Here is a 23894-nt window from a genome sequence, read left to right on the forward strand (position 1 = left end):
TAGAAACGTTTAAATACGTTTTCATTAACAATTTTAATATTTACTTGCGATCAATTACACGATAAAATTTGAATAAAAAATTATACATCTCATCGTCCGGAGGCAAAATAAACAACCAATCCCGGGCGAAGCTGTGACGGGTCGGCTAGTTATTTATAATAATAAAAACCAAAACAACAAAATCATACTATTAATATAAAAAATTTAATTTAAAAACATCTTATCATTTTATATGCTTATGTTATATATTTACAAATTATTATTTTTACAAAATACTATAAACAACATCATATATACAATTTTATTTAATTTACCTAATTAAAGTCGAAATTAGTTACCAAATATATCTTCATAATTATCTGTGTCTTCATCATCACTTGAATCACTATCACCTGGTAATATGGTCAATATAATAGGTTCTAATATGGCATCCCTGTGAACTTCTTTTTCATAGTCTTGCGATTGAATAGTTTCTGCATTTCGTACACATTTCTCCCAGTCTTGTACAGTCACTGAACCTAACGCTTCATGAGTCAAACGTTCAATGTCTACCATCTTGAAAGTGTTATATTTTTTGGCAACTTCATTTTTAACTTGAGCCCAAATCAACTCAATAGCGTTATACTGGCAGTGATAGGGAGGAAGTCGTATCACCTCATGACTTCTTTCTAATGCCAACTGATCAAGGAGATACGATTTTTCACGTGGCATTATATTTTTCCGGCGGTCATCAAAACCGCACACTTACCGTTCATAACCGCACATTTTACATCGTTCAATACCGCACACATTTATTCTATTGTTAAAAAGGGAAATTTGGAAGGTCGATAGTTCAAAACCACACACATTTGATTGACAGTTAAAAATTTAACATATTTTATTGTTATTAATTAAAAAAATAATTTAGTGTTAATTTCATTGTTATTAAAAAATAATTTAGTATTAATTAAAAATCATAATATAAAATAATTCAATATATAATTAAATTGAAATAAACTTACATCCTAATGTTTTTAAATAATCAATCAAGCTAATTTCGTTGTTAATGAAACGATCATATAATTTTTAAATAGATTTTTCTTTCTCCCTGCATACTTTGCGTGTACGGTTCACATTGCCGTTTCGTATGAGGCGAAATTCGGTTTCAGTAATTATTTGTTGTTGTTTTAACACATCTATCTGGAAGAAAAAAAACAAAAAAAATTTAATAATAACTCAAAATATATTTATTATTTTAAATTCATATTCTTACCGAATGAAATATAGTAGGATGTGGAACATAGAATTGGTAACTTTCTGCACCGTTCGTCGTTCTTGTACTTTTATTAGGCTCTTCTGCCCTAAAAAAATGGTGAAAAATTATTAGTCTCAATATAATTATCTAATATGTAATCAGCAAAATCATAATATTGATTTTCTTCTGGACAAGTAGCCATTATCTCAATAAACGCCTCAGAAATCATATGTGATGGTAAATAAGGCAAACCAAAAAAAAGTTTTAACCATAGTCCAGATTGTGAATTTTTATCGTCGTAGTTTTTTTTTAATATTGGAATGGAACTGATTTTCCTGTACCATGCTTGACCAAGGTGGAAACGACAGGCTTTAATAATAATTAAAGGAAATACTTCTTTAGCAGCAATGTGAGCATCAAGTTCAAAATGTAATGGTAAGAGTGAAGGCTGGAATACACTATTGGCATTATTTAAACATAAGTCTTTAATTGTTTCCCACATTTTTTTATAAATATCGTTTGTTTTTGACGGCAAAGAACAAAAAACAAGTGGTACGTAATAATTTTTGCAAACGCCGTGGATGGTATATTGTTGATAAAAATGTTTCGGGCAATAAGTAAAAGTTCCGTCTGCTAATATTAATTCAATTCCATTGCATAAAAATTGGAGATTTGTTTTACATGTCACTATTATTATTTGAGTGGATTCATTCACAAACACAAATTGTTCACCATTATTTAGTGTGATGTTTGATTCCTTTACCTTATTCAGAGCATCTGAGAGTAACACAGGCACAGGGGGTAGAAGTTTTCGTCTTTCACGATACATAGACTGTCTCATAGCATCAATATTATCTGCACTCACTGAAGACGTACATAATTCTTTCCTTATAATTTTTAAAGGTTTTTCGTTTAAATCCAATTTGGATTTACGTTTAACGGCACATCGAATTTCTTTTAATTCTGGGTTAATTTCATTTGTTTCATGGTGATGTTCACTTTTATTTTGTTTGATGAATACATTTACATTTGAATTTGTCGTCACCATAACACTACAGAACTTATTATTGCAACGCCAAACTAAGTCCCCGGAATTTGTATTAGTACGAAAAAGTCGATATGAATACTTTTGGTAAATTATTGATTGTGTACACTTGTATCACGTCATCCATTATTCGAATTCGATGTCAAATTATTAAATGTAAAATGACTATAAAATATATACGTGAAGTCGAATATAGTCGCGATCACACTAAATGTTGTTAACTTATTAGGTACTAATATTTGGAAAATAAAAACCATAATCGTATATTATTTTATTTCTTAAACGTGTAGATATAGCAATCTGCGTATAATCCCGAAAGTTTTATTTTTATTATTCTGATCTTGATTAAATATGATTAACTGGTGTGCGGTACTAAACGATAATGTTATTTAAGATAAATGTATACGTTATTGATATACATATATCAATGTGTGCGGTATTGAACGGTTTAATTTGGCGGACATATACTTATTTAGATAAGAAAGTGTGCGGTTTTGAACGACGACCTGTTTTTGAAAGTGTGCGGTTATGAACGACGCCCTATTTTTCACCTTCATTTTGATTTCGGCTAATGTTTCTTGATTACTGTAGGGAATATTTTTATCTTGAAGCCATTTTTGTACATCCGATTTTCTAGAATTACTCTTAGGATAATTTTTAGCCAAGGTCGAATGATATGAAACGTTATCCATAACAATAATAGAGGGCTCTTCAAGATGATTGAGTAATTCAAGAAACCACTCTTTATATACCTCAGCATTCATTTGGTTATGGTAGTCTGTAGTATTACCAGTGTTACTACGAAAAACTAATTTTGAATCCTTAATAAAACCGTAGCGGGCGCATCCTGCGTGACATACAAACAGTCGACCACCCTTGCAAATTGGAACCTTTAATCCTTCCGTACCTTCATTGTTCTGCCGAATAATGGATCGTGAGTGATTTTGATTAACCCAAGTCTCATCAACATAAAAAACATGGCGACTATCGTTATTTTTACGCAGTGTGCACATTTTTCTGAGGAATGTGCACCGTAGAGCAACTATGTCTAAACGTTCCATTAAAAATTTGCGCCCGTCATTACACTTCTTAAATGAAAAATTCAATTTTTTAAGAACGCGTCGCATTGACCTAACGCTTCCAGTGTAATTATTTTTTTCTCAGTAAGTGTTGAGTATGGAAAAGGCAGTCAGGTACTCACCACTATCATAAAAGTCGTGAATAATTCTTCTGACTATATCTCCGTCAAAATCGTCCAACTAGGTTTGAATTTTCGCGCGTTTATATGTTTTATGTGGAGATTTAAAAAATGGAACAACTCGTTGTTCATCTTGCGTGTTTTCTGATTAAAATGCTTCGGAGCAAATGCAGCTTATGGTGCGAAGCGAAATTCCACATGCCTGGGATGTAAGGTCTTGAGCACATTTAAAAAAGTCTGGCGTTAAATCAGGTTTTTTAGATAATTTTTTTAAAAATATATACACGCTGTGTATAATTTTTTTAGATTGACTATGAATATCTTCATCATTAAAAGACATTTTAAAAAATTACAAAATAACAGCACAGTAAATAAATTACTGAAACGCACAGGCAATACAACACTAAACAGTTAACACACGAATGTACCTACTCGTCAACCACTTGCGAGCTACTAAAGGTAGGTACATGCTATGGTATTTCATTGTACATTTAGTATAAAAACAACCTCTCTTTCCCCACACAATGCAAGGGAAAATAACAGCTGCAACAAACCATAGACCTATATAACAGGTCTATGCAACAAACAACCTAAAAGCCATAGAATAAAAACAGTAACCTTATTTTTTTTATGATATGTACAATGCACAAAATGTTACGCTACGCGCGCGAATTACGCCGCATGCGCCGCATGTTGAGAACCACCGACCACTGGCTTGGGGTACAGTCTAGGTCACACGCCACTTTTCGTGTCCCCGACTATATACATACGCACAGTGCACACACTCCTGTCGACTCTATGACACCTGCATACAGCATACATGATGCACGGAAGCGGTGGCGTTAAATAACAAAATATTATCAATTATCAATTATCATGTTGCCACATAATATGTCAGCACAATTTGTTTCTCGAGTTAGTACCTACCTATGTTAGTGACTTACACGCTAAAACATATACTTTATCTTTTTTAACTTTGTGTCCCTATGCCCATTGAGCTATTCTAAATATTATTGTAATATATTATATATTACATTATTATGTTAACGGCTGTCTATTATAGCATACAAAAGTACAAACAAGATAGGTTTTAATCGAAATCTATTTTTAATATTATTCGCCGGCCACTCGCGCTGGAGAAGAACATGTAAGTGTTATTTTTATCAATTTTGTTCAAATGGTTCAATATATTATGTATATTATTATTTTCAATATCGTGCTATTTTTAATACGATTATAAATTACTAGAGAAATATTTTTCATTCATTAGCAGAACGCCGTTGTCTTCGATAGTTCGATGTGTAGCTGCCATCAGAGGTATTGAGTTTTCAATTAACTGTCTTATTTTCGCATTTAAGGTTTTTCTTTTTAAATGGACAATCAAAAAGTAATAGATAATAATAATAATAATAATTGCGAGCATTAATAAACAGCGAAAATAACTTTACCTAATATGTTTTTGATATTTAAAATACATAATATTATATATTATTCGTATTACGATAAAATGTAAACTGTCAATAATTTTTAGACTTCATTATCAAATTGTACTGGCATTGAAGTATTAAACACTACCGCGGTTGGCCGTTAGGGTATAGTCAAGTAAACTCATACATTTTAGAACTTATTTATATAAGACATAAGCCAAATTATATATTCAAAATATATCAAACATACATACCTATGAATTTATGTTTATTATAATATCAAATATATTTAAACGTAAAAAATACAATATCATAGGTAGTTTAAAGTATAATATTTCAGATTCTGACTGTAGCGATATGTACTTATTGTATTTAGTACTTACAATGATATGTGTTTTTTTTTCCTGGATGTCAGTAACATTCAGAGTAGAAAAAATTCTCCGATTTTCGAGTTCAGCATGTTTTCTGATATAAAAGTGAATCTAGTTGGTACTAATGAGAGGTAAAAATGGAAAATTCAAAGTATTTTTAGTCGTTTTAGAAAGCTTCAAGAAAAACAAAAAAAAAGTGGTTAAGTGGATGTCGCTCTGCTGTACAGTAGGTTACAAGTGGGTCACTGTTTAATGGATGGTATTAAATTTGAATTCAATGATATACTATCATTGTAAACGAAAAACGATTCTGAGCTGGGACGGTTTGTTATGTGGATATTTTATATTCTATTTAAATTGTTATTATTTATTATAAATACAGCAGAAACCTTTTGTAGGGAGAGGAAGTGTCAAATATTAGTGTTTATCCTTTAAAAACAAATATATTTACAGCATAAAAGTCAAATCTAAACTTTTATTACTTTTTATATGATAACAATTTTAATAGATCTTAAGCCGCGTACACACTAGCGTAACAAAACGGCGAACTTGTAACATGTAACAGTGTTCGTGTGTCATATGCGTGTAACAAATCGTCGAACTTGTACCATACTTCTGTAACAAACCGCCGATCCGCTGATTGTCGGTATTTTGGCGAAACATCAAAGGGTGATACGCGTTCACGTTACAACATGTATGGACGAGATGACGAACATAACCGTGTAACATCCAGTGGTGTAGTGGTGGGTACACGCGGGTACACGGCGTGTACTCACCTCCCAATTTTAGATTAATGCGTGTACCCTTAACGAAAATCGTGGTTCGCGGGTACACGGACCATGAACCATACGTATAAGCGTTACCTAGTCAATACAATTTATTTAGAAAATATTATTGGGTAATATAATTTATTAAATTTTGATATTCAATGACAAAAAAAAAAAATAAGCGTAATTTGTTTACTATTGTCATAGAACAATATAGAAGCGAAACTCGATCAGCTGATTTACGTTTACCTCCTAAATATAATCTGAAGTCTGAAACTAGAAAACGACTAAGCCACGGACTAAGATATAATGGACTGGAAACGACAAGGTGGGCGGGTAACGGCCCGCAAAAGGTTCCTCTGTTATCATCAACACCAGTGGCGGCGCTAGGCGTGGGCGAAGTGGGCCATTGCCCACGGCCTCGCACCTCAAAGGGCCTCGCTTTATTGTTGCAATACATGTGTGGTATGAAATTTTACTTCGTGTAAATAATATAAGTAAAATCTGGCAATCAGTTCAAGTTAATTTAAAAATGGCTGTTGATTCTTTAAATAATTTTTGCAATTGGATTCAAGAATATCGTGATATAGGATTCAATAAAAGTATTATAGAATCTCGCCAGTTCATAGAAAAAAGTAGTTATGAAATAGAATTAAATTTTAAAAACAAGAGAATAGCAAAGAAGAAAAAAATGTTTAGTTATGAACACACTGATGAACCTATAGAGAATGGTGAAAAAAAGTTTAGAGTTGACTTTTTTAACAGCATGATTGATGGAATTCTACATGACATTAAATGGAGATTTAAATCATTGAATGAATACTTTGAATATTTTGGTTTTATTTATGATATGAATATTTTAAGATCCATTTCCAAAGAAGATCTTTATAAGCATTGTTGTGATTTAGGTACAGTTCTTCAAGAAGGTGAAAAGAGCGACATTCAATCATTTGAATTATACGAAGAATTACAACTCATAATTTCAAGTCTACCAGACTTTATTAAGGATGCAAAACAACTCATCAAATACATAATAGAAAATAATTTACAAGAAATATATCCAAATGTTTATATAACAGTCAGAATTATGCTCACTATTCCTGTCAGTACAGCTTCAGCAGAGAGAAGTTTTTCGAAGCTTAAAATAATTAAAAATTACCTACGAAATACGATGACACAAGAAAGACTCTCAGCATTAGCAGTTTTGTCCATTGAAACGAAAATTGCAAATAATTTAAATTACGAAGATATACTTAAAACATTTAGTGAAGCAAAAAGCCGAAAAGTCCATTTCTTGTAAATAAAAAAAATGAAACTTCTAACAGTATTATTAATTTAAAAAAATATGTATTTAATTTTATAATTATGTTTAAATAAAATTATATTGACTACTTTGCAAATAAAAGGTTAATAATTAGAGTTTATTGTTTTAAAAAATTGTAAATCTTAATATTTATTAAATAACTATTGTTACTTAAATGTTTATTAAAAAAATTTTAAAAAAGGGCCTCTTTAAGTCTACTTCGCCCACATATTAATTTTACCTCGCGCCGCCACTGATCAACACTCATAATCGAATGTTTTCAGCGCTACCAGTTGTTTTATTTATATCTTAGTCCGTAGACTAACTTGACTATACGAGCCCGACAGGCGGCAGTCCATAACCAACATGATGTTAGATCCTTGTTTACCCGTATTCAGAAAACGTTTGCGCGGTACGCTACGCAAGGTCGGCTCTTTTACCATCGTGAAACGGCCGTCCAACGCGTACACAGATCTATTTTTAAATCATTAATTGGTAACTTTTACATTACTGTTGTTTTGTCCAGTTTTCAGTTATCAGTTATCGTTTCGAATATCCATTACAAATTACAATAAAATTATATCATAAACCTGCTGTCGGTTATAAAATAATATTATTATTATTATTATATTATATTCTTATTTTAATGTTCTATGAGTAATAATTAATAAATACCGTGTTAAGTATTAATAAATTATTAATGAATACTATACTTATACATTAACATACAAAATGGAAAAGTTTCTTACAAAAACGACCAAGGTAAGAATATTTTAATTAATTATTGATATGGCATCAAGTTTTTTTTTTTTATGTTATATTTTAATTGGTCTCTACTAGAGAGCCTAGATAATAAAGGCACTCTATATAGTCTCTACTATCTATTTTTTTCAACGTAGGTAGGTAATTAACTGTTACTAGACAGAACCTATTACCTACCTAATTTAGAAATGTTGAGCTCTAAAAAATATGGTTGGTTAAATATGATGGATCATAGATACCTAAATATGATATTTACAAATGTTTTTTTGAATTTTAACCTAACCTTTTTGTGTTTAGGTTAAATGTAGTAGTAATAATTCAGATGTTGAAGATGATCCATCACAAACGAAAAAATCTAAAGTGGTGAGTTGTTTTTAGATTTAGTTATTTGAGTAATTTAAAATTTTGATTAGATTTTAATTAGATTTTTTGTGTTTAGGTTAAACGTAGTAGTAATAATTCAAGTGTTGACGATGATCCATCACCAACGAAAAAGTCTAAAGAGGTAAGTTGTTTTGAGATTTAGTTATTTTTTTTTTTTTTTAGTTATTTTGAGTTATTACTTATTAACAATTTAGTATTTTCTGTCCATTTAAAATAATTAAGGCTTATTGATATATTTTCATTTTACATCAGTAATGAATAAGGTCAATAAGCTATTAAAATAAATAAAAGTTATATTTAAAAAATCTGTATTTAGGTATCTTAATATTGTTGAAACAATTATTAACAAACAACAAATTTAACCTTGGTAAATAATAATCAAATTTAAATTATTGAAATTTTTCAATTATTCCAAGAGTTTTGAAGCTATAATAATAATATTCATTTTCTGCATAAAATAATATAATTTATGCTATATGGAATAGGTTTACTGATAACTAGTTCTTAATTAATTTTTATTTTTCAGGTATGCGATAATACAATTCAACTGGGAATCAAAGTACCTTGGCCATCAGAATGGTCTTATAATCAATGGGTTGAAAAAAAAAACAAATACCCTTGGCTCATATGCATTGATGGAAAAATTGGTTGTGAATATTGTAAGTCAGTAGGTACATTAAAAACATTTCAAAGCAAAGGTGTTGAAATATCAAAAGAATGGTGCTTAACAATGATTGATGGTGGTTCCAATACAGTTAAAGCTGCCAGATTGACTAATTTACGGCACAAAATGTTAAAACATAAAACCTCCAAAGCCCATATGGAAACTGAAAAAATTTCGCAACAAAAATGTTCTAACTTGTTAAGCAAAGCTTTTCAAACTGGTAAATCTAATTTCTACGATACAACGCAAAAAGTTTTTCGATCAGCTTACTATATTTCTAAATATAATAGACCTTATGATGACCACTCAAAATTAATTGAATTACAGCAGCTCAATGGACTTGACATGGGTACTACATTGCATTCAAGGTACTCTAGTACAAATATTATTTCCCATATTGCAGACAAAATGAAAACTAAAATAGTCCAAAATATAATAGCAACATCATCTAAGATTTCTATTCTTATAGATGAATCCACTACTTTATCAGGTATGGTGGTTTATGTTAAAGCATCAATATTAAATTCAGAACCTGTTTTTTTATTTTTGGATTTGGTAGAATTAAAAAGTCAAACAGCTTCTAACATAGTCAACCAATTAATAGAATGTCTTCATACTTCTGGATTCACAGAGAATTTTTTGGTAGAACATTGGGTATCATTTGTAACGGATGGAGCTAGTGTACTTCTTGGTAAAAAAAATGGAGTGGCTGTACGTTTGAAAGAGAAGTATCCCTTAATTTTTAGGTGGCATTGTCTTAATCATCGGTTAGAGCTAGCAGTCGGTGATACTTTAAAGGAAATAACTGGTACCAACCATTTTAAGTATTTTTTAGATTCTTTATATTCTTTATACAGTAGATCTCCAAAAAATCAAATTGAGTTAAGAGAACACTGCACAAGTCTAAATGAAATTTTTTTAAAAATTGGAAAAGTTCTTGATGTTCGCTGGGTAGCAAGTAGTTTTAGAACAATTAGTGTAATTTGGAAAATATATCCAGCATTGTATAATCATCTTGTTCAAGCCTCTAAAGATACACTTCGTGATAGTAAAACGAAATCTAAGTACAGTGGGCTAAGTAAGCGTTTAGGATGTATACAATTCTTGTTAGACTTAGCCTTAATGTGTGATATTTTATTTGAAATATCACAATTATCTCTTGACTTACAAAAACAAGATATGTCACTATTACAAGCTGATGTACTAATTAGAAGAACAATTAGAGTTATTGAGTCATTGAAAACCATGGATGGTAAATATTATTCGGAAGCTGTTAAAGCAAAAGAAAAATTGATGTTTAAAACTGTTGTTTTATCTAGTAATGAAAAGATAACTTGTATAAATAAGAACCAATTTATAAAAAGTGTTGTAAATAATTTAAATATGAGACTTATACCAAATGAAGGTGAAGAAAAAATAATACTTGAAGACTTTCAAATATTTGATAAAAAATTATGGCCTTCAGAAGTTGATATACGCTTTGGGGAAAAAGAAATACAACGTATATGTAACAGATTTTGTATTAATGAAGTAAAGTCGTTAAAAGGAATGCGAATCTATGTTGATGAAAATGATAAAGTAGATAATATAACCTTAATAGAAGAACTTAAGGACATAAATATTTTAATTAAGACATTCCCATGCTCAACAGCAGAGTGTGAACGTGGGTTTAGTCTTATGAACAATATATGTACAGATCTACGTTCAAGACTGCTAATAAAAATATTTCAAATTCAATGTTCATAAATATTAATGGTCCACCTTTAAACAAAAGGAATCCTAAAGACTATGTTGAAAGTTGGTTAACCTCGCATAGAGATGCTGATGACAATAGGTCAAGAAAAGTTGCCACTACAGTCCCAAACCAAGACCTAAAGTCCAAATTATGGGAATTACTTTAATATTATAAATTATAATTAAATGTTTAAAAATGTCTTATAATAAATAAACAAAAATAATAATATGTTTCATTGATTTGTTAATTATGTTTTGAGAAAAATGATAGTTTTGAATTTTTTTAATGGCTTATGAGTTTAAAATATACCAATCATATAGTTTATGAGGTTTTATTGTATAGTATATAGACAAATAGATGAAGTATTGTATGAGTATCGAATAATGGTAAGGCGTGTACCCATGATTTTTTTTAGGACTACATCACTGGTAACATCATACGAATAATAATATACTATATTATTTATATTATTATATTATAGTATATCGTATAAACTTAAACGAATATTATTATTATAATGTAAATCAATATATTAATATACAAAATCACAGCGTACATTTTATTTTACCATTTTACAATATACATTTAGTTGCCGATTAACCTCCGAGCACACACTATATAGTCGTTTGTTTTTGTTTACTTATACATTTTGTCACGATGGCTCACTGGACAAATGAAAATGTATTAAAACTTATAGCAATATATCGTAGTAAAGAAATTATATGGGATCCTACAAACAAAAATCATTATAATAAGATTTTAAAAAATGACGCTTGGAATGGAATAGCAAGTGAATTTTCCGATCACATTTCAACTGCTATCACGCCGGATGAGTGTAGAAATAAAATGGTGTCGATACAAGCCGCACATAGAAGAGAAAAAATGAAAATAAGGAAAAGTGTAGGAACCGGTTCAGGTAAGTCAATATTACCTAAACTAAATTATTTAATGGTTAAACATTAAATTTGTTCACTCAGGTACCTACTCAAGACGTGTATGTGTCATCATGGTTCGCATTTGAAAGCCTCGAGTTTTTAATGAACAAAGATAATCCTCGTCTGAGAAGATGCACTGTAAATTTAGAAGTTATTATATAGATATAAATAATTTAAAAAATATTGAAATATTTTTATTTCATGTTTATTTTCAGTAGAAATTAGTAAAATATAAAACCAAACCTATAAAAATAACAAATAATTAAATTTTTTTTAAATATTTAGATTATGCATATTCTTCTTGCCAAATAACATTCCCTTCATTAATACAGTATTGCATTACTTTTTCTCGTATTTGCATCGCATTTGTTGTAGATTTACGTGGTACTCTTCTTATTGGTCTGAGGGATGATATTTCTTCATTGTTGGTCTCCCGCCATGTTCCTTCAATAAAGTTTCCATTTACTTCAGAGTCGAATATTCCATTGGGGATATAAACAGCAGCTGAGGTATTATTGCGTCTTAAAAAATTATGAAGGTGTGCTATGGTCATAACAATTAGTTCTGATTTTTCTGGGTTCAACAACAGTGGCTTTCGGAGAACTCTAAATACAGATGAAATAATACCGAAAACATTTTCCACCACCCGACGGGCTCGAGAAAGTCTATAGTTAAATATTCGTTCTGGCGTGCCTTTAAAAAATAAGCCAGGAAAAGGTTTCATTATGTTGTCTGTTAAAGAAATGCCCAATCTCCAATAAAAAAAAAATGGTATTTCTTTACGTCTGCCCGGTAGTGGTTCTAATAATGGTAAATCTAGTGAATTAGATTTTAATTTTTTATTAAGTTGACAATCCTGAAATACACCTCCATCCGAAATTCTTCTGTAAATGTATATAATTGTCTACGCGTAGTTTACATTGATTATAGCGAATACAATTTAGACGTTCTGTCTACCAAATACATGTTAAATAACTGCCGAAAATAATGTAAATAGTTGCTATTATTTTTCCGTATCATGATTTTATATGAATACAAGTTAGATGCTGTCATAATTTTTGTATCTGCTTGATTTTTCATGGTATCAAATTTCGGAATAGCGATGTTGTATCCGTCCTCACCACGACAGAACATGAGATGATATTGTAGGGCATCATATGATCTATGTAATTCATTTATACGTTTCAACGTATTATTTCGACCATTAAGAACTATATCACGCTTTTCTAATTGTTGACCGTCTATTACGATACCGACTTCATTAACTGAAGGTGCATTAAAACGTCCAGGATGATTGCCATAGGTTACTCGTTCTGCATGTATAACTATATTTAAGTTTTCCATATTTTCATATTCATGTGAATCTATAGCAGCCTTAAAAGATCTTATAAGATTGTTATGTAAATGAAGCATTTTTTGTAACTCGATTACAATTATGGGGTCGAGGTTAGGAATATTGTTATGCCTGAATTCAGCTTCGGAATTGTCATTGCCTACAAAGTATATTTGTAAAAACTTTGGTTCACTTGAATGCACGGGGAATAAACTGCCTGCATTATGGTATATTTGCCCTTGTATCTTAAAAGTTGGCATGAATTTATCATGTAAATTTTGTTTTCCTCTAAAAGAGGTCATTTGAAACGCACAATTATACTTTCTTATTGCAGTCAGAAAAGATTTAGATTTTGTAATGTTTTCACAAAAAAAAAGACTACGTAACGGTTCTGGTGGATCTTCAATAGATTGTAATTTAATTTTACCGTTCGAACAACACAGTCCTGGAGATTCCGCATACCATTTTAAAGCATCACAAAAATTACACAATTTTTCCATGTGTCCAATTTTAATGTGTCTACTATTTTTGTAATCTACAATTGGCGAATAATTAAAAGCAGACTTTTCTTTATTGTTCCATTCAATATTTTTTTTATTACCTTGCATAGCAGTTCTGATATTTTTATTAATTATACTTTTACGCTTTTTACGCCCCATTGCAGTCTTTGTTTTTATTATTTTTATTTTTTTGTTTTTTAAAGATAAAATATCAGTACTCTGGGCTACATGTGTATGGTGTGTAGGGAAAGGTTGTAATAATGTACTGACTAATATGTTATTTAAATGGTTACGTAATGTCCAGGTTTTACATATCGTATTGTTGTAGGGGAAGACGGGGTATTACCGTATGCGGGGCAAAATCGTATTATCGGAATGTTATCAATAATTGTTATCATGGAGGTAAACTGAAGACACCGATTTGAAACGTTTTGTTTGCTTATCTATTGAATATGATAGTGCACTTGTTTTGATATCACGTTTTTAAAATAAATACGTTTTATGTTTTTACTTTCAATTACTAAAATATTATCAACATTTCAAAGAGTGAATTTTTATATGCGAAAAAATTGTTCAGGTATGTCATATTTATTATTCAATAGCTAATGAAGTGTAATTTACATTTGTTGTATAAATGCATTCATTTATTAATTTAATGTTTGATATAAAGCTCGAAAACTTTTAATAGTCTTGTGGGGCAAAATCGTATGGGGCAAAATCGTATGGTTATACACTGTACGGTTTTACTACGTTGATATTTTGACAATTGCTATGGTTGAATTTAAACAATTTATTAGTACCTATTGAATTGTTTTATTTTTCTTAGTATGGTTCGTAATTATATTCGGAAATCAAACAGACAATCATGGTTGGAAGATGATATGAAAATGGCTGTATTAGCTGTGGTGGAAAGAAGTTTGACTTATGATGCTGCGTCTATTCGTTATGAAGTTCCTCGTTCAACGTTACAGGATCGAGTCAATAAAGTTAAAGAAGGAAAATTAAATGTACAACAGTGTGGATTAAAAGGTATATATTTTAATGATTACACAATATTATGGTAATTAGTTTGATATAGGTATTATTACAGAAAATTTCTTATTAAGAAAACCAATTTTTTTCTACTGATATTAGATAACATATTATTTAGTTATAAGGGGGTGCTTATTGTAAACTTGTCAATTATGTGCTGAAATAATTGTTTTCAATTAAAAGTATAATTTTTTATTGTTATAGCTTTGGGACATTATCAAAAAGTATTTTCAATCGAACAAGAAAATGTTCTTGTACAATATTTAAAAGACATGGAAAGTCGTTTGTTTGGCTTAACACAAAATCATTTTAGAAAAATGGCCTTTGAACTTGCCGAAAGAAACAATATTGCTCATAATTTTAATAAAACAAATGGTTTAGCAGGTGAATTAAGCAATGATTATTTTTATTTATATATTTTAAAGTTTATTGTTATATTATCTTTTAATTTTTTTTATGTAGGTCAAGATTGGTTAAAAGGCTTTTTATTAAGGCACCCAGAGTTGTCAGTACGGATCCCAGAACCAACTTCAGCTGTGAGAGCTATGGGCTTCAATCGACCGGTGGTGAATAGTTTTTATGATTTGTTAAAAAAATGTTATGAGACTCATCACTTTAAGCCAGAACAAATTTTTAATGTTGATGAAAGTGGATTGTCAAATGTAGCCAAAAGTAGAGCCAAAATAATTTCCCAAAAGGGACGAAGACAAGTTGGCAAACTGTCATCAGCTGAAAGAGGTCAAAATGTTACAGTGACAATTTGTTTTTCAGCATCGGGTTCATATATTCCCCCATTATTAATATTCCCTAGAGTCAGATTAAATCCAGATTTTGAAGAAGAAGCACCACCTGGATCATTGGTTGTTTGTCATCCATCAGGGTGGATGCAATCCGAAATATTTGTGCAGTGGCTTCATCATTTTATTAAGCATACACATCCCACAAAAGAAAACCCTATTTTATTGCTTTTAGATGGTCATGTTACTCATGTTAAAAACCTTGAAGTTATAGATGTAGCCCGCAAAAATAATATAGTTATCATTTGTTTTCCTCCCCATACAACTCACAAATTACAACCGTTAGATGTGAGCTTTATGGGTCCACTCAGTACATACTATAGCCAAGAGTTAGATTTGTGGTTACTTAACCACCCAGGCCAAGTTGTTGGTCTTCGCCACATTTCTAAAATTTTTCGTGAGGCATATCTAAAAGCAGCAACTCCTAAAAATGCAATTTCTGGTTTTAGAAAAACTGGTATAGCTCCATTTAATTCAGACATATTTGACAATTCTGACTTTGCTCCAGCTGAAACTACCAATAATATTGAAATGTCATTAGATACCCAAACACAACCTTGTTGTTCAGCTGATAATAATAGTGCTCTTGCATTATATTCTACTCCCCAACCTAGTTCCTCTGCTAATACATTGAATACTGAACAACCTGCAGATAATGTTCAAAATGCAGCTGTTTCATCTTTATTGTCTCAAAGTTTGGTATTAGAAACACCACATACAACTTTTTCTTCAAATGAAAAACAGATTTTTACTATATCTCCAGAAATTATTTTGCCAATACCAAAAGCTCAAAATATTAACAGATCATCAAGAAGAAGAGGAAAGACAGCAATTATCACTGAAAGTCCATACAAAAAAGAACTCCAAGAAGCTAAAGAAAACAGCAAACCACTGCCAAAGAAAAAACAAAAGAAAAATAATATTAAAAAAAGATTATTCACTTCTACAGATGAAGAAGAAATTCACCCCAAAAAGCTATGTGTTTCAACTGATGATGATGACAGTGCCGACGAAGAGTGTATATATTGTAGTATGCCATACAAAGAAGACTCAAAGGGAGAGAAATGGGTTAAATGTATAAATTGCTGTAGATGGTGTCATGAGCTTTGTGGAGGAGTTGATAACTGGAAGACCTACATTTGTGATCTTTGTATAAAAAAAAAATAAGTAAAACATTATTGATTAAGGTAATTTTTATTTCTTATAAGAAAAAAAGGTTTTGTTTTATTTTTATATTACATATTGTTTACTATATTTATATGCTAGGCAGGCATAATGTTAAGTTTTGTTATTATTTTTTTTTGAAAAAGTTATAAAAAGTTTTTGTTTTTTTAATATTTACATATTATTTTATGTTTACCTACTATATTTATGTGCTAGGCAGGCATAATGTTAAGTTTCATTATTATTTTTTTTGGAAAAGTTATAAAAAAGTTATTTTGGTATAATAATTTATATTTCTTATAAAAAAATAAGGTTTTGTTTTATTTTTATGATTATAATAAACTGTTTATGTTCTAGCTAGAATTGCCAAAAAAATTTATCATATTAAATTTTGTTATTATTTTTATTAAAAAGTAATTTTGTGTGGTCATTTTTATTTCTTATATTAAAAGAAGATTTTGTTTTATTTTAATAACTTTATAGGTACTTAGGTAAGTTGTATTTGTTGTACTACTGCCAATGGGAGCAGGTTTTATCGCATATTGTATTGTGTTATTAATTTGTTGACATTTTGAAGAATTGAAAACAATGTTTAGGTACATTTTTAATTAATGAAAATGAAATCATACATAGCTTACTACCTACTGCCTAATTTTAGTTAAACTTTATAAATGAATTAAACAAAAGACCAATACCAATTAATAATTTACCAATAAATATAATGAACTGTGTTTTGGTATAAAAAATTATCCTCATACGATTTTGCCCCAGGGTACATACGGATTTACCCCGCACCTGGGGTAAATCCGTATTTTTCCCAAAAAAAGTAAAACGCAAATTAGACACATTAAAAAAAAAAAAATACAAAAAAGTTTCGAATAAAAGTTATAGACCATAAGTTGTTCTATATATACCAGTTTAAAAAATTTAATTTCGTTAAAAATTACATGATTCATAAGCCATGGAAGCTTAACCGTACGGTACTGCCCCGCCTTCCCCTAATCGATAATATAACATTCATCCGATGGACTACGTCCAAATATTAATGTTGTAGCAAATGCAATTGCAAAAACTCCACATGAATACCCATCTGGCTGTTTTATAACAGACTTAAACACAACATTGGATTTTGAAGGATATAAAATATCCAAAATCACAATTAAATTATTATTAAGCGTGTGGTATAGACTATCGTACACTTCTACGCACTTAGTTTCATTACGATAATACACACATAGCCAATGCCCAATAGCATAATTTCCAATAGAACCATTATATACAATTTGAAAATCATCCACGTTCTCAACGAATGAATACATAAGTGGTGTTTGATAAAATAATACGTTTTGTGGAATAAATGATGTTTGTAATTTTACGATGTCTAAAAATGCATTAATAACATCGTCGTTTAAATAAGAATTTGGCAGTACAGTGGTTTTTACTCATAATGTAAATGACAATTGTAGTTAAATAATTTAGGGAAACACCACACAAACGCGCACAGTTCACTGATCACAGTCGCAGTACACTGATGAACCAACAAACAACACGCGTTCGGCGTCTGGCGGATCGTCGGTCGTAACACGTTTATCGCATTTGATAAGAAATGTATTATTATTTGTAGTCAGTGTTTTCTATACAACTCATTAATTAATTTATTATATAGCCTCGGAACAATTCATAACACCCACAAAAAAAAGGTCAGAGTCCAGGTAGACGGAAACCTTCGGACCGCCGTGCCGTACCGTATTTCCCGTTATCAGCCGACTGCTATTGTTATTTATTATATGAATATAGATATACAAATTACACGTAAACATTTATTTTTGCCAATTACAACCCTTTAAAATCAAAATTTTGAAAATCGGGTGACGTGGTGACACTTACGAAGGTATTTGTAACAACTTTGTGAAAAAAAATTGGAAAAAAGTTAAATAGCGTCGTCACAAAATTGGTACATAAAAAAGGCCTGTTCTTTTATATATATAAGGATACATGTAACTTGATATCAATGTATTATCAATTGGCTAACATTTAAATTAAAATTAAATTATTATAAAATATTAAAATAATTCATTTATGCAGATAATAATTAATATAGTTATAAAATACATTTATTCAGTTTCATTGATATTTAGATATTTATTATAATATTTTCTCAAAAAATGTTGTTAGGTTTAATGCAATGTTCATAGTTTAATAGGTATACACATATTGAACGTGGAAAATAACTTAATCTTATTTTTATATTTTTGTATGTTTGGTTTAGAATGAATATTATGTGTATTAGTTAGGAACATCTTAAATATTAAAACAATAAAATAATAATAAATATAAATTGTGTGTAGCAGTCCCGACGTGGAAGAAAACCAAAAGTCGATTATGATTCAGTGTTTGAAATCCTAAGTAGAGAAGCAAAACATATCTTTGATTCAAATGGAGTTCTATCAGCATACTCAAGTTCAATTTGGGTCAAAATTAGTGATGAACTAAAGGGAAAAATATCTGCTGGGTCACTTTACATAAGCATTTTACAAGATCGCCAGTCTTGGCGAACAAATTTGTTAAAGATTCTTGGTATACCAATTGATCAAAGTACTTCTGAAATTGAAGAAAATGTGCTTGAAAGTTCTACAAATTTAGACGTTAAAAGTGATTCTGATTCCGATGGAAATTTAAAGACATTTAAATTTAATATACCTTACACAGAATATATTAAAATGAAACTGACAGGCGTTCGTTACGGAAAAAGAGATAAGCCATTTACTGTCTTAAGACAAGGCATATGGACCAATATTATGAATGATGCTTTCCTTTAAAACCACAAACTACCCTGTGCGTTCATTTATAAAAGATGTAGAGTAGCTTTAGATATTTATCGAAGCAAACATTATATCGAGTTTAAAGGAAGGTATAAAGATTGTTTGTTCAGAGATGGTTGGATGGGCTGATAAAGAACCATTGGAAAGTCTCCCTCTCTCAGTAACAGTCGTAACACAAGATACCCGAGATAAATGGGCTGAACATAGATCGAAAAGACAATTAAAGAGTTCAAAAAGATTTGATGTGGGGAAAGATCTATCCAGAAGTTGTGCTAGTAATTGGCAGAGAAGTAAAGTTTCGTCTATGGATTTTGGTGACAAATTACCACCAAATATCTATAGTAAACCGGTGCTTAGAAAATGCAAACAGGAGTATAATGATTATATGTTAGGAACAAATGAAAAGTGCCCGATTAAATCTCTAATTGAATTAAAACACAGTAAATATAGTGGTTCAATTCAAACAATAAGCGCTGATAAGTGTTTTATTCATTACTGGACTCCTTACCAATTGGTAGCTTACAAACACATACAAAAGTCTTATTGTATACTAGCTATTGACGCTACAGGGAGCTTAGTAAAAAAATTAATAAGAACAAATCAACATCTTAAATCTAGTCATATATTTTTGTACGAGGCAGTTGTTTCAACTACTTCGTATCAAGTTCCTGTAACACAAATGTTGAGTGAAAAGCAGGATACACTAACCATTTTTTATTGGTTAGGACTGTTGTATATGCATGCACGCGTATGTATGTATGTATGTATGTATGTATGTATGTATGTACTATGTATATATATGTATGTATGTAATACATATATAGGGATAAATGTGTTGACTCGGGGTAAGACGAGTGTGTGACCGATTCGGTTCTCACGATGGTCTACGTGACCGAAAGGGCTGGGTCAGCACATTCTTATAGGCCTGGACGGACCGTTGCGGCGGGCCTCGCCCGGCGGACGGCAGTCGTGTAAGGTCGAAAGAGTGAGTAACACCCGCGTTACTGGTCAGAGCATCTTTTATAGTTTATTACAGAGCCTCATATAGTTTTAATCAGAACCTCTCTCAGTGTCAGTATTTATATAGATTCATTACATTAATTATATATACATTAATTCTTTTGTGTTTAATGGAAATATTTAGTATTAATATCAACTTATAAAAGCATTATATACATTATTACAACAAGTGTCTAATTTAATAAATTGGTAATCTTAGTATACGTAATCTACGTGTTACTTATTTAACACCAATACCTACGGTTAAACGTCATTCGACGGTGGATCACACTTCATTGGTGGCAGCGGTGGGATCTCTAAAAGAGAAAAATTGTCATAATTTATTTTGTGACAGTGCAATTTTGGAGATCACTAAAGAACCTACGTGGACCACCGCCGTTTGGTTTCAACCGGTTTGGTGTCAGAAAATCACTACGGAAAATCAGTACAGGAAGATAAGGCAATCACGTTCAATAATCGGAGACTCGAGTGTCTAAAGGTATATATATAGTATACATATTTAAAAAAAATATATTTAAAAAAAATATATAGTGTATATCGGAAAATTACGCACCGCCGTCGTCAGTGCCGTAACGGCGTGTTACATTATACATTCGGCCGGTCGGATATAATATATATGTATATACGCCAGTATATACTATATACATCTATACAATTCATTACCGGACGGGCGTGCTGACATCATCGTCCCGCAGCCGCCGTAGAGGCAACCCGATCATATAAAATACGATCTAAGAAATAGTGTTAATTCGTTCGATACGCGCTGCTGGCAGTTTCGTTGTTGTGCGTCATATATAATATTCATACGCGTCACCGTAGCCGCCAAGGCAAATCGTTCATACGCTGTGGGTCAGCGTCCCGTACACACGAGCGAGGAAGGGTCGGTTGTCATCGCCGTCATCGTCGTCGTCGTCGCAGCCGCCGCCGCCGCCGCCGTGTTGAACAGTGTCATCGTCGAGGAGCAGTACGCGACGCCGCCGCAGGAGTAGGGCAAGGTCAACGCCACCGTGTCAGTAGATCAGAGTATCAACAACATCGTGCCGCTATCTACAGAAGCGTTATCGAGAGTAAACAACAACAGTCGACTACAATTCAATATGCAATAATATTTATTAGGCACAATTTTCTCCAGTAGTGATCCCTCAAGTGGGGACTTGTATGAGCCGAATAGTGTATTACGCAGGGGCAAGAGACACCTTAGGAAGAACAGACGAACTTTTAGGTGAAGCTAGGTACTTCTTGCGTAGTAAAACGTTGGGCAGAACGTCAGAGCTTCAAACCAGTACCGAAAATCCAAAGCATCAAAAAGTCAAAAGTTCAGAGCATCCAGAGCAACCGAAAATCAAAAGTCCAGAGCTACCGAAAATCAAAAGTTCAGAGCATCCAGAGCAACCGAAAATCAAAAGTCCAGAGCAACCGAAAATCAAAAGTTCAGAGCATCCAGAGCAACTGGAAATCAAAAGTTCAGAGCATCCAGAGCAACTGGAAATCAAAAGTTCAGAGCATCCAGAGTAACCGAAAATCAAAAGTTCAAGCATCCAGAGCAACCGAAAATCAAAAGTTCAGAGCACCAAGAGCTTCCTAAAGTCAAAAGTTCAGAGCATCCAGAGCAACCGAAAATCAAAAGTTCAAAGCATCCAGAGCAACCAAAAATCAAAAGTTCAGAACATCAAGAGCAACCGAAAATCAAAAGTTCAGAGCATCAAGAACATCAAAAAGTCAAAAGTTCAGAGCATCAAGAATATCAAAAAGTCAAAAGTCCAGAACATCCAAAGCATCGAGAAGACAAGGAGCACACGGATCACCCAGAACCTCAACCAAATTCAGAGCATCAAAAATATTCAGGAAGTACAAAAAGGCAAAAACCGTCAGAGCAACAGATAGAAATCATGAACAACGATACCTCTAGCAACGGAATATTTGGTTATTCCTGATCCTTACCACCCACCTCTTCACGTGGTCCTTCCTTCACAATCTGACAAATCAGTAGTTAATACTCATACTTATAAAGATTTTAAGGCTGCAAACTACCCTGCCATAACGCAATTTATTAACCCCTTTAATTGGGAGTTAACATTTTCACAGTACACAATCGAAGATGCAGCCTCTGTTTTTAATGAAGCCCTACTTCATGCTATCGATCTGTTTGTTCCCACAAAAATATTTAAATTGCCTAAATTCCCTGCGTGGACATCTCCCTCCCTCAAAAATCTTATTTTGGAGAAAAAGCGATCTCACGCACTCTATAAGTGCTCGAGGTCCCCCTATGACTACTCAGCTTTTTCCGAACTTCGTGCTAAATGCAAGCGCCAATCTAAAATAGACTACCTGTCTTATATAAAAAATACCGAAAACTCGTTCAATCGCAATCCCTCACTATTCTGGAAATCTATTAAAAATCTAAACCAGAAAAACACTATACCCGCCACACTATTTTGGAACAATGATAAGGTTGATACTCCTCTTGGTTCGGCTAACCTATTCTCTAAGTACTTTTATTCTATGTATAACAACTCTATTTCTCCACCCGTCAATATTTCTAATATTAATACTATTCCATATGAACTTCCTTCTAATTGTCAATTCTCCCTCAACGATGTACAACTTGCACTCAACTCTTTAAAAAACACCAATTCTAATGGCCCTGACGGGATTTCAGCACGTTTACTTTTTAATTGTCAAGATTCTATTGTTTATCCTTTATTTCTACTCTTTAGGCTATCTCTTGATGAGGGTATCTTTCCAGCTGCTTGGAAAACATGTTCTGTCACCCCTGTTTTTAAATCTGGAGATCCCTCGCTCGTTTCTAATTACAGACCTATTTCCATCCTACCACACATTTCCAAACTATTTGAGTCCATCGTCTACTCCTCAATCAAAAGAAGTCTTAACCATATTCTAATGGATGAGCAGCATGGTTTCCGTAGTGGGAAATCTACTGTCACTTACAGCCTATCTTTCACATCATATATTTTAAAAAGCTTTGAGTCTGATTATCAAGTTGATGCTGTGTTCACGGACTTTAATAAAGCCTTCGACACTGTCATTCATAGCCGCCTTATCTCTGAATTGGATTCACTTGGTATCGGTAATCCTTTACTCTCATGGCTCCAATCTTATTTAAGTCAAAGAAAGCAATTCGTAAGAGTTCACGGCGTTGACTCTGACTTATTTATTACTCCCTCTGGGGTCCCCCAAGGAGGGCATCTCAGTCCTCTTCTGTTCATCCTTTTCGTTAACTCAATTAACAGGTACATTTCATCCTCTAAAGTTCTTCTGTTTGCTGACGATATTAAATTTTTCTCAAAAATTACATCTCCGTCTGACAGTCTTCAATTTCAATCAGATCTCAATACTTTCTCTCTCTGGGCCCAGCGTATTGGCCTAACGCTCAACCTCAA

General features: G+C 31.8%; 2 protein-coding genes and 1 pseudogene across 3 annotated transcripts; 2 read left to right on the plus strand and 1 right to left on the minus strand.

Annotated features, from left to right (window-relative positions):
- Positions 1–1025: 1025 nt before the first annotated feature.
- LOC132934414 (uncharacterized) lies at positions 1026–1463 on the minus strand (annotated as a pseudogene).
- Positions 1464–8077: 6614 nt separating this feature from the next.
- LOC132932678 (E3 SUMO-protein ligase KIAA1586-like) lies at positions 8078–11056 on the plus strand. The gene is made up of 6 exons (XM_060999048.1): positions 8078–8107; positions 8405–8470; positions 8547–8612; positions 9018–10560; positions 10621–10810; positions 10852–11056. The coding sequence occupies exons 1-6, from the start codon at positions 8078–8080 to the stop codon at positions 11054–11056; spliced, it is 2100 nt and encodes a 699-aa protein (XP_060855031.1).
- Positions 11057–13984: 2928 nt separating this feature from the next.
- LOC132937130 (uncharacterized) lies at positions 13985–17530 on the plus strand. 2 transcript variants are annotated; one of them, XM_061003961.1, is made up of 3 exons: positions 13985–14687; positions 14895–15074; positions 15153–17530. In XM_061003961.1, exons 1-3 carry the CDS (start codon positions 14486–14488, stop codon positions 16652–16654), a joined length of 1884 nt encoding a protein of 627 aa, XP_060859944.1. In that variant the 5' UTR covers positions 13985–14485; the 3' UTR covers positions 16655–17530. The 2 variants fall into 2 exon arrangements, with proteins under 2 accessions (XP_060859944.1, XP_060859943.1); XM_061003960.1 differs by having other exon boundaries at positions 13985–14235; positions 14485–14687; positions 14895–17515.
- Positions 17531–23894: the final 6364 nt, after the last annotated feature.

This window comes from Metopolophium dirhodum, chromosome 1, assembly GCF_019925205.1.
Source record: "Metopolophium dirhodum isolate CAU chromosome 1, ASM1992520v1, whole genome shotgun sequence".
Taxonomy (NCBI): domain Eukaryota; kingdom Metazoa; phylum Arthropoda; class Insecta; order Hemiptera; family Aphididae; genus Metopolophium; species Metopolophium dirhodum.

What these genes read in the sequence shown, in the direction of transcription:
- LOC132937130 (XM_061003960.1), top strand. Translation starts at nt 14,486, where the DNA reads ATGGTTCGTAATTATATTCGGAAATCAAACAGACAATCATGGTTGGAA. An exon ending in ACAACAGTGTGGATTAAAAG is followed by an intron (nt 14,688 to 14,894) that starts GTATATATTTTA and finishes TTATTGTTATAG; the next exon opens with CTTTGGGACATTATCAAAAA.
- LOC132932678 (XM_060999048.1), top strand. Translation starts at nt 8,078, where the DNA reads ATGGAAAAGTTTCTTACAAAAACGACCAAG. An exon ending in AAACGAAAAAATCTAAAGTG is followed by an intron (nt 8,471 to 8,546) that starts GTGAGTTGTTTT and finishes TTTTGTGTTTAG; the next exon opens with GTTAAACGTAGTAGTAATAA. An exon ending in CAACGAAAAAGTCTAAAGAG is followed by an intron (nt 8,613 to 9,017) that starts GTAAGTTGTTTT and finishes TTTATTTTTCAG; the next exon opens with GTATGCGATAATACAATTCA.